Source organism: Lynx rufus, unplaced genomic scaffold (assembly GCF_022079265.1).
Source record: "Lynx rufus isolate CCGP_SWC_20201006 ecotype Redwood Valley unplaced genomic scaffold, mLynRuf1.p SCAF_7, whole genome shotgun sequence".
Lineage (NCBI taxonomy): Eukaryota > Metazoa > Chordata > Mammalia > Carnivora > Felidae > Lynx > Lynx rufus.
Window position 1 is genome coordinate 17,774,191 of NW_025814889.1, and position 18,137 is coordinate 17,792,327.

General features: G+C 37.7%; 1 protein-coding gene across 1 annotated transcript in view; it reads left to right on the top strand.

Annotated features, from left to right (window-relative positions):
* MALRD1 (MAM and LDL receptor class A domain containing 1) overlaps positions 1-18,137 on the top strand; it is a 794,572-nt gene that overhangs the window by 183,055 nt on the left and 593,380 nt on the right. The window contains exons 17-19 of the mRNA XM_047066301.1: positions 32-137; positions 819-1,186; positions 4,624-5,036. Coding sequence (XP_046922257.1) covers positions 32-137; positions 819-1,186; positions 4,624-5,036 — 887 coding nt within the window. The remainder of the gene's footprint in view (positions 1-31; positions 138-818; positions 1,187-4,623; positions 5,037-18,137) is intronic.

The window sequence follows — 18,137 nt, forward strand, 5'->3', positions numbered from 1 at the left end:
TTGGCTGATTTACGTATTTGTATTTCAATAGGGCATTTTATGTTCATTCTGAAGAAAAGCAGAAGCTTGTCACAAGTTGCTAAACTCCAGAGCCCAACTTTCAGCCAGGCAGGACCTGGATGCACACTTTCCTTCTGGTAAATATTAAAATCCGGGATGCCTGGGTGGCTCAGTCATTTAAGCATCTGACTTCGGCTCAGGTCATGATCTCATAGTCTGTGAGTTCGAGACCGGCGTCAGGATCTATGCTGTCAGTTCAGAGCCTGGAGTCTGCTTCGGATTCTGTATCTCCCTCTCTCTCTGCCCCTCCCCCATCATGCTCTGTCTCTGTCTCGCAAAAAACGAATAAACGTTAAAAAAAAAATACTAAAATCTGTGGTCAACTACCTTGCAGCCCAGTGGTTGCAGGCATACTCCTGAACTTACTGGACTTTCAGATTTGCCCTGGGTTTGGCTTTAAAAATAGCTATTGCATTTGATTTATACAGTTAGCATTTTACTTGGAGTATATTATCCATATTTGTTGTGTTCTTTCTTTAGATGAAAGGGACTCTTCCCCTCCAACAAGGGATTATAATTGAGTTAACACTGCTTTGATTTAACACTGGATTGACCTCCTTGAGACAGGCTCCCGGGATCCTGCACTCCAGAGAATGCACCTCAGCAGATATGAGCAACCACAGTTACTGCAAGAAATAAAGGCATCCATTATGATAACTAATAATTAATTGGCTTTTAACCAGGTGAAAGAGTCTGTAAGTTAAATACTTAGTCGATCCCATAAATCATTTCCATTTCTTGTGTTTGCTCTTTTTCAGGTTTTATAACTATGGTCTATCAGTGGGAGCAGCTGAGCTACAGCTACATGTGGAAGATTCCAGCGACCCTACAGTACTCTGGAGAGTATTATATAACCAGGGCAACCAGTGGTCACAGGCGACTATTCAGCTTGGACGCCTTACTCAGCCCTTCCATTTGTCACTAGATAAAGTCAGTCTTGGCATTTATGATGGGGTGTCGGCTATTGATGACATCAGATTTGAAAATTGCACTCTTCCCCTTCCTGCGGAGAGCTGCGAGGAGCCAGAGTTTTTCTGGTGTCTACACACCAAGGCTTGCATAGAAAAGCTTCTGTTATGTGATCTGGTGGATGATTGCGGTGATCACACTGATGAGGCCAACTGTGGTAAGTTTTTGTTTTTGTTGTTTGTTTGTTTGTTTGTTTGTTTTGGTCCTTATATTGATAGTGGTGATCTTGATCAGGTCACCGATTTCTAGGCAATCAAAGCAAAGACACTAAGCATTGTTCCAAAGTTGATGACTGTTCAGTTAATTGGGCTACCAGTATTTGTTATGTAGACTCATAAAATCCATACCAGAGACACAGTGATGAAACACAACTACCGAGTCTCAGACCTCATGGAGCTTACTGTTTAACTGAGGAGATATATATTGTTCAAATATTTAAAAATTAACTACAAAATGGCAGCTTAGATAGGCATTACAGAGGGAGATGCTCTGAATTTTTATAATGTATTGAATTTTTTAGAGGTGATGATTTAGCTGAGATCTGACAAATAGTCAATTGAAGCATATATGCAAAAGCCCTGATATGTGACTGCATGGCAGGTGGAGGCCAGCCAGTGTGGCTGGAATCAAGAGGTCAAGGGGAGACAGAGTGCAGCATAAGGACAGAGATGTGGGGGAGGCTAGGTTTGCAGATCTTGGTAGTCCGTATTAGGGAGGTTTTTCTTCATTTGAAAGTTTTTAGTAAGGAGGGTAATATAATAAAATTGGGCTTGTAAACCATGTCACTGTAAATACAGTGTGATGAGCGGATTGGAGGAGAAAGGTTTCAGGAGACCTATCAGGAGGCCATTGTGGTAGTCAACTAAGGAGGCGGCAGGCAGCCTGCGTCCCAGCGATGGTGATGGTGATGGAGGGACTGATGTTTGGGGAGATATTTAGGAGGGACATTTGATGGTGTTTTGGCCATAGGGAGCAGAGAGTGGCATGTCAAAGATATGTCCTGACTTTTTGGTTTAAATTAACCAAAACGTTTATGGTATCTGATGATTGTATATGGTTTGCAGTTTAATAAACTAGCTCCAGATATATCGTGCCCAGTGCAGTTGATCTTGAATATGAATTAGAAGCTCAGAGTTGTTTTTTTTTTTTCAGATTTCAAAAATCAGTCAGAAAGAGTTTGCATCTTTCCTTGTCTAGAAATAGCAACAGTTCTTAAAATTCAAGCTATTTGCCTATTAAATTGTGAGGCTAATTATAAACCAAAAGGAAGCCATAATATGCTCGGTACATCATAGGAAACACTGCATCAAGAAATTTCCATATAAATTATTGTAGAGAGTGTTGCATATATGTGATTTTTGATATAGGTAGATTGAAGTCAGAATTACCATGCGTCTCATTACACAACTAATACCTTGAGTGGATATAAATAAAGTTGATAATTTAGACAGGGGCTGACATAAGAAGTGTTACTTGTCATTGAGGCAATTTATTGTTTGCAAATTCAGAAAGCTTTTTCATCTTTTCCAAGGTCTCCAAATCCTACTCCACAAAATGTTGATCTGTTGCTGGAAAGAAGCAAATTATCCTCCGACTACCCAGTAGTAACTTAGTAGCAGGGAATTATGGCCATACAAGTGTAATAGCAAAATACTTTCAGTGACGAAGTATTAATGAAAGGAAATCATAGTGGCATTAGACTGTCAGTTTCTCCTACAGCTCTCCATATAGACCTGTTACTTTATTACATAGAATGCGTTGGACATCCAGAAATCTGTGTTGTATTTCCTAAAGCTTCCTATGTTTAGAGACATAGTATTTTATTTGAAGGTGGAGCTATGTGTATTCCCTTTTGAAGTAAAGACTGAGCATGCAGTCAGTATGAAGACAGGCAGTATCGAAATCTCCTGGCTTCAGTGCCAGTTATATGTCAAAAAACTTCACAGCTTGACATTCTCCTTCTGCTCCACCGCCACAGACTGACACCTGGAGAGTACACTGTGGGGCCCCAGTTCACGTCACAGCTGGGCTTGATTAGTCACAAGTGAGGAAATATCAAATGAAAGCTCATCTCCCATTTGACATTTACTCACTTGGTTCCCTTCATTAGGTCTAAGCCCCCGTTCTGTGGTTTTCAAAGACAGATGATTTGTTCTTGCCTGGCTGCATTTATCCACATATGCTTGTATTTATTGTTTCAGCATATTTATTCACCTTTGGCACCAAGTGCACTCACTAAGATGAATAGTTAAAAGATAACTGACATTTGTTTTTTTTTAAATATTAGCTTATGTAAATGAAGCTAAAATGTAGAACTACTCGTTAATTCTAATTCCTGTTTTTTTTTTTTCCTCCCCAATTAATGCTAGATGTACATTCTGTTGCATTTATTCTAAACCAATCCTTGGTGTCAACAAAATGCTCACATCCTGAGAAATGAATTCCTCTATTATCCTAGAAATTAAGGTAGATCAGCTAGTTGACAAGGGACAAGTCAGTTTTTCCTAAGTGCTTTGAATCCTTCTAGTGACTGAAAGGAGTTTAAAGTTTCAAAGCTCCGGCTCAAAGGTGCTACAATCCAGTGAGAAGAAAAAAAAAATGCCTCCCAGGAGACATAGCCAAGAGTCCACTGGGCACACAGCACAGCAGGAGGCATGAATAGAGGAAGGAGAGAGGGGCGAGGTGTTTAAGGCACATGTAGAAGATGGCCTATGCCAAGGGGAAGGGTACGAACAGGAAGTTAACTTGGGAAAGGTGAAGCTTGAAAGATAGAGGAATTTAGGCTTAAGTTGAAATGAGTATCTATGGAAGGATTTTGAATACAGAAGGAAAATGATAAACTGCCGTGGAAGAATGGTCATTCTGGCATTGGTGTGTTACTGTGGCAAGATGGTGCCAGAAAGAAGAGTTTTTCAGCACGGGGTCTGGAAAACACTGGCATCAGGAACATCTTGGGTGCTTATTAAAATATGGATTCCTGGGCTTCACCCCATGTCTGACAAACGAGTAATTTGTACAGGACTTCGCCATGGACTAAGCAATTATACCATGCACCTCAGGTGATTCTGAAAGGTTGAGACCTATGAAAATATGATAGTTCTCAGTTCCGTGTGCGAGAATCACCAAGGGAGATGATGAAGTATCCTGAAGTCCAGATGCACTGTTTGTACCAATTAAATCAACATCTCCGGAGACGAATTCTCGGCTTTAGTGTGTTTTGTTTTGATTTTTCATGCTCACTGGGGATTGAAACATTCGGCTAAGGTTGAAATCAGCTGAACCAGAAGTTTGTCGTGTTGGGTCAGCCATGGTGTCATGACCATTTGCATAGAGTTATAGTGCTAGAAATGGTGGAGGGATGAGCATAAAAGGCATTTGGAAAATAATGGCTGAAGTGATGCCACCTTCAGTCTATAAAATATGATTACTTGATTTAAGTCTAGGATTTATTCACTTTTTAAAAACTTTAATGTTGCATTTGAGAAAAAAGTTAAAATGGTTAACCTTGGCAGGAGCAAAATATCAACTGGTATTTTTAATCATAGTTATTTTTGTCCTTAATTTTCTTTTGCTCTCGTTTAATGCCAATTTCAGTACCTGAGCTACAGTGTAACTTTGAAAATGGAATTTGTAACTGGGAACAAGATACAGAAGATGACTTTGATTGGACCAGGAAGCACGGTCCAACCCCAACACTTAATACAGGGCCAATGAAGGATCATACTTGGGGCACAGCTAAAGGGCACTATCTCTACATAGAATCTTCGGAGCCTCAGGTTTTCCAAAACAGAGCCGCTCTGCTCAGTCCTGTCCTTAATGCCACTGATGCAGACGGCTGCACCTTCCGCTTCTATTACCACATGTTCGGGAAGCACATTTACAGGCTGGCCATCTACCAGCGGGTCTGGAGTAACACAAGAGGACAGCTGCTGTGGCAGATATTTGGGAACCAAGGCAACAGATGGACAAGGACACGCCTCAACATTTCCAGCAGGCGGCCTTTTCAGGTATGGATAATGGATTTTGTAACATGTATTTAAAATGCATCAGGATGTCTAGGGAATATGAAGGATTGCTGTGTTCTTGAATGAAAAGCAAGTGGAATTTGATCAAAGTTACTTCAGTACACATTTATCATTCAATTAAGGGGGTACCAGAGCTTGTTAAGTTGCTTTCCTCCCTGAATACCCCTAATAATGGGTGATTAACATTTCTAAAGGTGGACACATGTCACTGGAAGCAGCTGAAGGTCCCTCTGACTTTAAGTAATTTTTCTACTGAAAAAAAAATCTGGAGGGAAAAGGAGTTTTGCACAAATTCTGGTATTGTGCCAAAAGTTCAGATTCTTCAGTTTGTTATTTTGAATACTTCATTTGACTTTTGCCACATTTTATAGGTAAGCAACAAAAATTCAAGAAGAGTGCATGCTTTGTTGGAAAAACACACAGCTACTCTGGGGCATAAAACACACAGCTAGTCTAGGTCTCTTTACTCCCGGTGGAATATTCTTTATTCTGATTCTCACCTACCTTCTCCTACCTAAAAGGAAAACTTGGACTGGCAAGTTTAAATGCTTATGTGGCTTTTTCCATTTTGTGAAGGAATTTAGCATCTATTATCTATCCCTTTGATTCCCTCAGCAATTCCCTGAAGTGGGTAAGTCAGAGATCCTTTTTGTCAGTTTTACAGATACAAAGAAAAAAAACTCAAAGAGGTTATTTATATCTAGCCAAATAGATATTGAGCAGCAGAATGGGGACTTGGGCTGGGACCCACAATTTCCAATTAATTCACGTTCATTCCCTTTGTAATATATCATACAGCCTGTCACATGGAGGAGGGTTGAATATTCTTTTTTCCCATTGCTCTAACAGATCTATGTATAATTACAAGGAGAAACTTCTTACCTATCCAGGCGAAATTTTTCTTTCCTTTTTACATGTACTAAATTTCTTTGGTACCCTAGTTTAAAGCACTGTCTCTATTTTTTATTTTTTAGTGTTAATTTATTTTTGAGAGACAAAGAGAGACAGACTGTGAGCGGGGGAGGAACAGAGAGAGAGGGAGACACAGAATCCGAAGCAGGCTCCAGGCTCTGAGCTGTCAGCACAGAGCCCAACGCAGGGCTCAAACCCACAGACCATGAGATCATGACCTGACCCGAAGTCAGATGCTTAAATGACTGAGCCACCCACGTGCCCTGAGCACTGTCTCTATTTAAATGTCTTGAGTTAACAGTTTTATAGCCAAGAACTTAGCTCCAAGCCACCCGTTAAAAGCCATGGTAGATATCTATTGTACTTGGCTCACTAGAGAATGCATTGAGAGTGGTGATGTGTCCAGACAGACATAAGCTGTAGTCATGGGAACTAATCTGCTCTATGTAGAGTGTTATCTTCCTGTTAGCCATAATGGTAAGATGTCTGTAATGATATGAAATGAAACTGAAGGAAGGTTCTTTGACTTTCATTTAATAATGGCTCATCCACTGCAAATTAATATTTAATCAGATGAATTGTAATTTGGGTCAAACTGGCATTCAGTAGATAAACTCTCCTTATGATATTTACTCAAGAATTGGTTGCCAGGAGAAAATAACCTTGGCAAGGGGGCTGCTTCACATTCAGATGAATATGGAACTTTCCAAGAAATGCTTTGGTTGTGAATCTAAAACACAGAGATTGAAGTTTGAGACTCATTTTGGATTATACATGGAGTGCTCTGTTTGATTTTATGCAATGGTTCTTCTCGGCTTTTTATTTTTTTCAATGACATTCGGGCATGAAAAGGTGAAATCAGATTGTGCATGCTTTGTAGATTAATTATCCAAGATAGTAAAAATTGGGTCTAATTTAAACAACTAGATATTTTTCTTGATTGAATAATGAGTATACATAGTTGTTGCAACAACAGGAATAAGCAAGATTTTATTGAACTCCGATATTGTAGGTGAAATTACCTACTATAAGTCCAGCAGACAACAGGTACTCATTTAATGTTTGTTTAAAAGAAAACTTCAAGGATGTATGTTGACATCCAATATTACATTAATTTCAGGTATACAACGTAGTGATTCAACAAGACTGTATACTATGTTCACCACAAGTGTGGCTACTACCTGTCCTAATTTATTGCTGTTACAATATAATTAACATGTTCAATAACTAGAAGCCTGTATCTCCCACTCACCTTCAACCATTTTGCCCAATACCCTCCCCTCTGGCAATCACCAGTTAGTAGTCTGTATTTATAGGTCTGATTCTGCTTTTTGTTTATTAATTTAAAAAAAAATTCCACTTAGTGGAATTATATAGTTTTTGTCTTGTGTATTTCACTTAAGATAATTCCCCCTAGATTAATCCATGTTGTCTCAAATGGCACATCTCATTCTTTCTATGGCTATATAATATTTCATTGTGTGTATATGTGTGTGTGTGTGTGTGTGTGTGTGTGTGTGTGTGTGTGTGTGTCTGTATCCCACTTCTTATCCATTTGTCTGTTGGTGGACATGTAGTTTGCTTCCATATCTTGACTATCTTTTGAAATTAGTGTTAGTGTGTTTTTTGGGTAAATACTAATGAAATTATTGGATATGATATTTCTATTTTTAATTTTTGAGCAACCTTCATACTCTTTTCCACAGTGGCTGCTCCAGTCTGAATTCCCACCATCAGTGCATGAGGATTCCTTTTTCTCCACATTCTCACTAAACCTTTTTATTTTTTGTGTTTCGGTTTTAGCCATTCTCACAGCTATATAGTAATATCTCGTGATTTTAATTTGCATTTACGTGATGATTAGTAATGTTGAGCATCTTTTCGTGTGTCTGTTGGCCATCTGAATGTCTTTGGAGAAATGTCTGTGTATGTCATCTGCCCATTTTTTAATTGATTTGTCTTTTTTTGGTATTGAGTTGTATAATTTCTTTATATATTTTGGATATTAACCCCTTATTGCGTATAGCATTTGTAAATATCTTCTCCCATTCAGTAGGTTTCTTTTTGTTTTATTGATGGTAAACTTTGCTGTGTAAAAGCTTTTTATTTTGATGTAGTCCCAATAGTTTGTTTTTTATTTTGTTTCCTTGCCTCAGGAGATATATTTTAAAAAATATTGTTACAGCTGAGGTCAGAGAAATTACTAGTGCTCTCTTCTAGGATTTTTATGGTTTAGGTCTCACATTTAAGTCTTTAATCCATTTTGAGTTTGTGTGTGGTGTGAGAAAGTGGTCAAGTTTCATTCTTTTTCATGTAGCTGTCCAGTTTTCCCAGCACCGTTTTTGAAGAGACATGTTTTCCCCATTGTTTATTCTTGCTTCCTTATTCATAGATTAATTGACCGTAAATTCATGTGTTTATTTCTGAGCTCTCTCTTGTTTTTCATCGATCTATATGTTTATTACTCTACCAGTACCATACTGTTTTGATTACTACAGCTTATATATTTTGAAATCTGGGATTGTGATACCTCTAGCTTTGTTCTTTCTCAAGATTGCTTTGGCTATTCTGAGTCTTTTGTGGTTCCATACAAATTTCAGTATTATTTATTCTAGTTCTAGTCTTTTGTGGTTCCATACAAATGTCAGTATTATCTATTCTAGTTCAGTATTTTTTATTCTACTTCTGTGAAAAATGCTGTTGCATTTTCATAGGGATTGCATTAAATCTGTGAGGTGACATTTTAACAATATAATTTCTCAAGTCCATGAACATGAAATATCTTTGTTTTTTGTGTGGGTTGTCTTCAGTTCCTTTTATCAGGGTTTTATAGTTTTCAGAGTACAGACCTTTCACCTCTTAGGTATTTATTGTTTTTGATACAATTTTAAATAGTGTTGTTTCTTAAATTTCTCTTTCTGCTACTTCATTTAGAATGTATAGAAACACCTCCAATTTCTGGATATTGATTTTGTATTCTGCAAATTTACTGAATTCATTTATTGCTTCAAGTAGTTTTTTGGTAGTGTTTTCAGTATTTTCATATAATCTTTACCAATATGGGTTCCCCCTCATTTCTTTTTCTTGTCTGATTGCTGTAGGTAGGACTCTGGTACTATTTTGAATAAAACAGAGAGTGCATCCTTGTCTTGCACCTTATCCTAGAGGAAAAGCTCTGTCTTTCCCCATTAAAATGACGTTAGCTGTGGGTTTTTCATATCTGTCCCTTATTATGTTGAAGTATGTTCCCTTGAAACCTACTTTGTTGAGGATTTCCATCATGAATGGATTTTGTTCTTTGTAGTGTGCTTTTTTGGCATCTATTGAAATGATCATATAGTTTTATCCTTTCTCTTATTGATATGATTTATGACACTGATTGATTTGTGAATGTTGAACCACTCGTGCATCCCAAGAATAAATCCCACTTGATCATGGTAAATTATTTATATTGATTGATGTGAGAATAATGAACCACACTCACATCCCCGGAATAAAATCCACTTAATTGTGGAGAACTATTTGTTTAACGTATTGTTGAATTCAGTTTGCTAATTTCATGTATATTCATCAGAGATACTGACCTGCAGTTCTTTGTTGTTGTTGTTGTTGTTGTTGTTGTTGTGTCTTTATCTGGTTTGGCTTCATGGAATGAATTTGCGACCTTTCCTTCCTCTTTTATTTTTTGGAATAATTTGAGAAGTATATTAACTGCTTGGTAGAATTCACCTGTGAAACCATGTGGTCCTAGACTTTTGTTTTTTGGGAGTTGTATGATTATTGATTCAATTTCATTGCTGGTAATTGGTCTGTTCAAATTTACATTTTTCTTCTTAAATTGGTTTTGGGAAGTCATATGTTTTTAGAAATTTATCCATGTTTCTAGGTTGTCCATTTTGTTGGCATAAAAATTTTTATAATATGCTTTTATAATCCCTTGTATTTCTATGATGTCAGTCATTATTTCTCCTCTTTCATTTCTAGTTTGAGTCCTCACTCTTTTTTGGGGGGGGGTTGACTCTGGATGAATGTTTATTAATTTTGTTGACCTTTTCAAAGAATCAACTCCTAATTTCATTGATCTGTTCACTTTTTTTGGTTGTTCTTTCATTTCATTGATTTCTGCTCTTTGCTATTTCCTTCATTCTCCTGGTTTTGGATTTGTTTATTCTTTTTTCTAGTTCTTTTAAGTGTAGGGTTAGGTTATTTATTTGAAACTTTTCTTGCTTCTTGAGGTAGACCTGTATTGCTATCAACTTCCCTGTTAGGACCACTTTTGCTGTATCACAAAGATTTTGGACTGTTGTATTTTCACTTTTATTTGTCTCAATGTATTTAAACATTTTTTTCTTTGATTTTTTTGGTGGGCCAAGAAATTGTTAGCAGCATGCTATTTAATTTCCATGTATTTGTGTAATCTCCAGATTTTTTCTTGCTGTTGATTTCTAGTTTCATAGCATTGTGGTCAGAAAAGATGCATGGTATGACTGTCTTTTTGAATTTGTTTATTCTTGTTTTGTGGCCCAACACATGATCTGTTTTGGAGAATATCCCATGTGCACTTCAGAAGGATGTACATTCCACTCTTCATATGTTCTGAATTATCTTTTAGATCCGTCTTGTCCCTGTGGCATTCAAAGCCAATATTTCCTTCTTGATTTTGTCTTTGGATGATCTGTCCATTTATGCAAATTGACTGTTAAAGTCCCTATTATTGTATTACTATTGATTACCTCCTTTATGTTTGTTATTCTGCTTTATGTCATTGGATTCTCCCATGTTGGGTGCATAAATATTTATAATTGTTCTGTCTTATTCCATTGTCTCCTTTATTATGATATAGTGTCCTTTATCTCCTGTTTTAAAGTCTATTTTGTCTGACATCAGCATTGCTTCCCCAGTTTTCTTTTCAATTCCATTGCATGATAAATGCTTCCGTCTCCTCACTTTCAATCAGTGTATTTCTTTGGGACTGGAATGAGTCTCCTCTAGGCAGAATATACATTGGTTTTCCTTGTTACCTATTCCATCACCCTATGTCTTTTGATTGGAACATTTAGTCCACCTGCATTTCAAGTAATTATTGACAGGTACATAATCATTTGCATTTTTAAACTTATTTTATCATTGTTTTTGTATTCTCCATTACTTTCTTCTCTTGCTCTTTTCTCAGGGTTTGCTAGCTTTCTTTAGTAATGTACTTGGATTTCTTCTCTTTATTATTTCCATATCTATTACTGTTTTTTGACTTGTGGTTATCATTACATTTATGTATAGAATCTTATTAGGAGTCTGTATTAAGTCACGGTTACTAAGTTTGGCCCATCCTAAAATCACTAAATTTTTACTCCTTTCTCTACCACATGTTAAGTATATGCTGCCATAGTTTACATCCTTTTATTGTGAATCACTTGACTGATTTTCTATAATTATATTTAATTTTTCTGCTTTTGTGCTTCCTACTTTTCTTAATCCTGCTTATGGTCTTTCCTTTCCACTCAAGGAGTCCTTTCACCTTTTTTCTAATGTTGGTTCATTGGTGATGAAATTCTTTTATTTTTGGTTGTCTGCAGAACTCTTTATCTCTCCTGATATTTGTCATGATAGGCTGCTGGATAGAGTATTATTGGTTGCAGGGTTTTGTTTTTTTTCCCCGGCACTTTGAATATATCATGCCACTCCCTTCTGTCCTGCAAAATTCTTGCTGAAAAAATCAGCTGATAGTCTTATTTCCCTTGTATGTAGTTTTTTTTTTCCCTCTTGGTATTTTTAAAATTTTCTATTACTGTTTTTATCATTTTGATTCTTATGTGTCTTGGTATGAACCTCCTTGGGTTGATTTTGTCAGGGGCTTTCTGTGCCTCCTGGGTCTGAATGTCTGTTTCCTTTCCTAGATAAGGAAGTTTCAGCTATTATTTCTTCAAATACATTTTCTGCCCCCTTTTCTCTCTCTTATTTTTCTGGGACTCCTATAGTATGAATGTTATCATGCTTGATGGTGTCACTTGACTTCTCTTAATCTAATTCTCATTTCTTCTTATTCTTTCTTTTCTCACCTGTTCGACTTGATTGCTTTCTGTTACTCTGTCCTCTAGGTTGCTACTTCCTCTAATCTACTATTTATTCCCTTTGTGTATTTTTAATTTCAGTTATTGAGCTCTTTATCTCTGATTGGTTCCGTTTTTAATATTTTCGGTGTCTGTTGAAAGTCTCACTGAGGTCCTCCACTCCTTTCCCAAGTCCAGTGAGTATCTTTATGACTATTACTTTAAATCCTCTATTGGGCATATTACTTATCTTCGTTTCATTTAGCTCTCTTGCTGTGATTTTGTTGTGTCCTTCATTTGGGACATATTCCTCTGTCTCCATATTTTTCTAAATCTGTGTCTGTTTCGATGTGTTAGGGAAATTCTGCCTGTTTTGGGCAGAGTTTGTTCCTTTGTTTTTATTGAGCCAGTCTGGGGCCACCTAGGGCTTGAGTTGAACTAAACCCAGTGTTTGCCAGAGCTGCATTAGCACCCAACTGCAGGGCACTCTTCCTGTGTCTTTTCAGAAACTTTCATTGGTGGGTGAGGCCTCTTATCAGATCAGATGTCTGTTGGTCACGGTCATGTATGTGTGGTTACCTTCCCCTTTTCCTGGGGCATGAGTCACTTTGGAGTGGTGCTAGCTCCTGTCAGGTCTGATTGCACCCTGCCATGCTTGTGGCCCCACTTTGGATGGTCTTCTGCAAAGGGCATTTTGAAGGGCGCATGTCCATAAGACAACATGGAGGTAGGGTACACGGTGCCAGGCATTGAAGGGGACCTGTAGCCCAGTGGGAAAACCCATGCTGAGGCCAGGCCATGGTTAGGGGGTGAGCCTACAGACGATCACAGAGGTTGGGTACACTCTTAGGAAGCTAGGTGGAGAGTGTTTGCACTGCACTGAATCCTGCAGGTGTCCATATATCTAGGCTGGGTGCTGGGCCAAGGAAATCTTGCCCATGAGTTCTTTTATTCTTCGAGTAGTCTTCTAAAGATCCCTGCCCTTTAGCACATGCTCTGAGATTAGTAAATAAATCTCCCTCCTGTATACCCCAGGCTTTTTTCAAACTTTTGCTTTTATGCTGTATCTCAGTGGGGGCTGTTTCTTATGCTGTCTTTTTATTGGCAGGGACTCTGTTTCCTCTTGCACTTTGGGTGGCTCTCCTGGAGCTGGATTTGCTGATCTTTAAAATTCAAGGGGTTAAGCCCTATTCACTGTAAGAACTCACAAAATTAGCCCTCTCTGGGTTCTAAAACCAAATGTTATGGGGATTTTTCTTCCCAGATGGGTCCCCTGTGCCTGGGGTGCCTGGTGTGGGGTCTGATCATCTCCCTTTCTGTGTCCTGGTGTCTTTCCTTTTGCAGACAATCCCACCAGTCAGTTGGGCTCCTGGCCACATTTCCACTCTTTCTACCTTCTCAGTGTGACCTCTTCTCTACATTTAGTTGTGGAAAATCTGTTCTGCCAGTCTTCCGGTCATTTTCTGGTTCATTTACTCTGATATAAGTGTTATCTAGGTGTATCCATGGGACAAAGTGAGCCTGGAGCCTTTCTACTCTATCTACTTTCCTAGGTCAACAAGGGATTCTCTTTTCTTTAACATTTGACACTTTAATGAATATACGTGGTGGTGCAGACCTCCTTCAGATTATCTCATTTGGAATTTTGGTTTTTGGACTTGGATGTCTATTTCCATCCCTTGGTTAGCAAGGCTTTTAGTTATAATTTTTTCAAATCAGTTTTCCACACTTTTTTCTTCCTCTCCTGGGACCCCTATAATGTGAATGTTTGTTTGCTTAATGTTGTCCAAGAGATCTATTAAACTACCCCCCCCCCACTTTTTAAAAGTTCTTTTAGCTTTCCGCTGTTTAGTTTGTGTGCTTTCAATTCACGATTGCTTGTTTAAAGTGAAATACATAGGATAGAACTAGATTGTGCATGTAGGTATAGGAACTGTTCGGCTTATTAATGTCAGTTGAAGTAACTGACCACTGCTATTATGTGTGGCATGGTCTGTAAAGGCTCAGCTGGTCATTACATGTAAAACTTATGCCAAACTTCTAACTGATTTTTATTATAATCTTTATTGAAGTAAAACTGACATATAACAAACTAAAAATATTGAAATTTTAAACCATCACCACGATCAAGATAATAGATAAATATGCTTCACCTCTAAAAGTTTCCTTATGTCTCTTTGTAATACTTCCATTGGGTCCTCACTCCCATTCCTTGACAACCACTGAATTGGTTTCTCTCAGTGCACGTTAATTTATATTTCCCAAAATTTTATATAAATTGTACAGTATGTACTTTTTCTGACTTACTGCATTCAGAAGATTCTTTTATGTTACACAATGTATCTGTAATTCATTTATTTCTATTGTTGAATAGTATTATATGGATGCAGCACAGATTATCTATTTAATTATTGATCAGTATTTGGGTTGCTTGTAGTTTGGGATATTATAAGTAAATCTGCTGTGCACATTTGCATATAAGTATTTATATAAACATTTGTTTTTATTTTTCTTGGTAAATACCCAGGAGTGGAATGGCTGTATCACATGCTAGAATTGTGTTTAACATTTTAAGAGACTCTTAAACAGGTTTTCGCAGGAACTGTGTTTTATCCCCATCAGTGGAATATATTAGTTCCAGTTCCTCCACATCTACCCAGTGCTTGTTATTATCAGTCTTCCTAATTTTAGTGTTAGAAGTATATATTATCTTATTGTGGTGTTAATTTGCATTGCCCTAAGCATTAATTATGTTGGCTGTATTTCCTATGCTTGCCGAATGGAACATAATTTGAAGTGTGTATTTAAATCTTGTACCCAATTTTTAAATTGGATTTTTGTTTTCTTACTATAGAGTTTTGAGCTTTTCTATATTTTCTGATGCAAGCCCATTTTTTTAGATATGTTAATTACAAGCTTTTTCTCCCAGTCTGTAGCTTGTGTTTTAATTCTTTTAATAGATTCTTTATAGAAGAGACTCTTTTTAATTTTGATGAAGTCCAATTTATTACTAACTCAGATCCCCTAAGCTTTCATCTCCTCTTTCTCCTCTCCTTTGTGAACTTTGATTACATGTAAATTAAGCTTCTTGAAGTTGTTGTCCCAGAGCATATTCTTGCTCTGTTCAGTTTTTTTCCTAATTTTCTTTTCCTTCTTTGTTTTATTTTGTACAGTATCTACCTTTATATCTTAATGACTAATCTATTAATCCATTCCAGTGTATGTTTTCATCTCCTACATTGTCAATTTTACACCTAAATTTTGATTTTGGCCTTTATTTCCCCTGTCTCTATATTAGAATATATAGAATAGTTTTAATAACTGTTTTAGATGTTTGAAGTGATAGAAACAAGATATAGGTAAAGGAGATTTCCTGCTTGTGCCCCTCCCAACAATGATTTGGTAATCATCCAAGGACAAAGATGACTTTGAGGGAGCTTTGGGATCCAACTTCAGGCTGGGAGCTGTCCTGCCTGCTCAGCGAGCTGCCAGAGGTTACATCCATGCCCCAAAAAGTTGCCCCACCAATCTCAGTCCAACAATAGATCCTGAATCCACACTATAAAATCTCCATTCCCTCTCAGTCATGGTACAGGAGTGATCCTACCTGCCCAGGGACTCACCAGGATTGTGTCCATCCATTCTCCTGGAGGTAGGCCTTCCAACTTTGGTCTAACTGTAACCCAGTTCTAACTCCTCACAGTCATGCTCAGGGGGTGTTCCTTTCCACCCAGGGACCTTCCCAGTTACCTGACAGGGGAGCCTTCTGAAGAACCACGTGGGAACCACATTGATCTGCACACCTGGTAACAGGCCCGCATTTAGAGTCCCAAATACAGACCACGAGGCAGACCTCGGTCCTGTGCCAGCCATACTGATCAAGGTTCTGGAGGAAGTTCTTTCCAATCAGGAACCAGACATGATCTGTGTCAACCCAGGCCTCTGGTAACAGGCCTGACAACTGCAAAACCCACTGAGGATTCAGGGGCAGCCACATGACCTTGCTCTAATTCTGGTCAACTGTGATGTTGGAAGCATACTGGAAGCCTGAGGACCTGACAGAAGGAGGTCTTTAACTGCTGAAACCAGTCCATAATGATTGGAAGAGGGTTAGGTTTTTCTTTTTTTTTTTTTTTTTATATGAAGTTTATTGACAAATTGGTTTCCATACAACACCCAGTGCTCAGCTTCTGCACAGCAAAGGGTTAGGTTTTTCAAATGCACAGATGGAAAGCAGGGTCACATGGATCATGAAGATTCAGGCAAACGTGGTGCCACCAAAGTAAATGAATAAACCTCCAATAATTGACCCCCAAAGAAGTGGAAATTTACAAATTTTCTGACGAAAAAATTCAAAGTCATCTTAAGCTCACTGAGATTAAAGTGAACACATTTACACAACTAAATGAATTTGAGGAAACAGTGCATGAACAACATTAGAAATTTAGTGAAGAAATATAAATCATAAATATAAAACCAAATAAGTCTGAGGCTTAAGAATAGTGACATAACTGAAAACTTCTTTAGAGAGCTTCAGCAGCAGACTTTATCATGCAGAAGAGTCAGGGAATTTAAACATGAGTATTCAGGGGCGCCTGGGTGGCGCAGTCGGTTAAGCGTCCGACTTCAGCCAGGTCACGATCTCGCGGTCCATGAGTTCGAGCCCCGCGTCAGGCTCTGGCCTGATGGATCAGAGCCTGGAGCCTGTTTCCGATTCTGTGTCTCCCTCTCTCTCTGCCCCTCCCCCGTTCATGCTCTGTCTCTCTCTGTCCCCAAAATAAATAAACGTTGAAAAAAAAAATTTAAAAAAAAAAAAATTAAAAAAAAAAAAATAAACATGAGTATTCAGAATTAGCCACTGAGAGGAAGAGAAAGAAAAACAAGAGTGAAGGAAGCATATAGGAACTGTGGGACATTCAACTAGAGAAAAATATATGCATTATGGGAGTCCCACAAAGGGAAGAGAGAAAGGAGCAGAAAACTTATTTAAAGAAAAATGACAGAAGACTCCCGTATCATCAAGGGATTTGACCAGATAATGAAACTCAAAGGATTCCAAAGCAAGATTATCTCAAAGAAGATTACTCTGAGACCCACTATATTCAAGTTGCCAAAAGTTAAAGACAAAAACTGTGAAAGCAACAAGAGAAAAGTGACTTGTCACACACAAGGGAACTCCCACCACATGGCTATCAGTGATATTCTTAGCAGAAACTTTACAGGCCAGGTGCGAATGGGATGATATATCCAAAGTACTAAAAGAAAAAAAAAAAAAAAAACAACCTGCCTACTACTAATACTATACGTGGTAAAGCTATTCTTTTAAATGAAATAGAGATAAGACATTCCTAGATAAACAAAAGCTGAGGGAGTTCATCTCCAGTAGACATGCCTTACAATAAATGCTGGAAGGGGCTCCTTAAATTGAAATAAAAGTATGATAAGTAACAACATGAATACAGATGGAAGTATAAAATTTACTGTAAATATAAATTTAGTCAAATTCAAACTGCTCTAATATTGTAGTGGTGCACAAATCTAGTATAACTAGTACAAAATCATAAAAATGTATTAAAAATAACTGAAGCTACAATAACTTGTTATTGGATATGCAATATAAAGAGATACAATTTATATGCAATATAAAACATCAATAGCATAAAATATGGAGGGAGAATAACAGTAAGTTTGTAGAGTTTTAAAATGCAGTTGAAGTTATGGGGTGCCTGGGTGGCTCAGTTGGTTAAGCGTCTGACTTCAGCTCAGGTCATGATCTCACGGTTCATGAGTTTGAGCCCTGTGTCAGGCTCTGTGCTGACAGCTCAGAGCCTGGAGCCTGCTTCGGATTCTGTGTCTCCTCCTCTCTCTGCCCCTCCCCAGCTCATTCTCTGTCTCTCAATAATAAATAAATGTTAAAAATATATACATGTATGTAATAAATAAAATGCAGTTGAAGTTATCAGCTTAAAATAGATTGTTATAATTGTAAGATGATTTATTTAAGCCTCATTGGAAACCACAAAGAAAAACTTCCAGTAGATACACAAGATATAAAGAAAAAGAAATCAGAACATACCACTACAAAACATTACAAAGGAAGACAGCAAGAGAGGAAGAAAGTAAA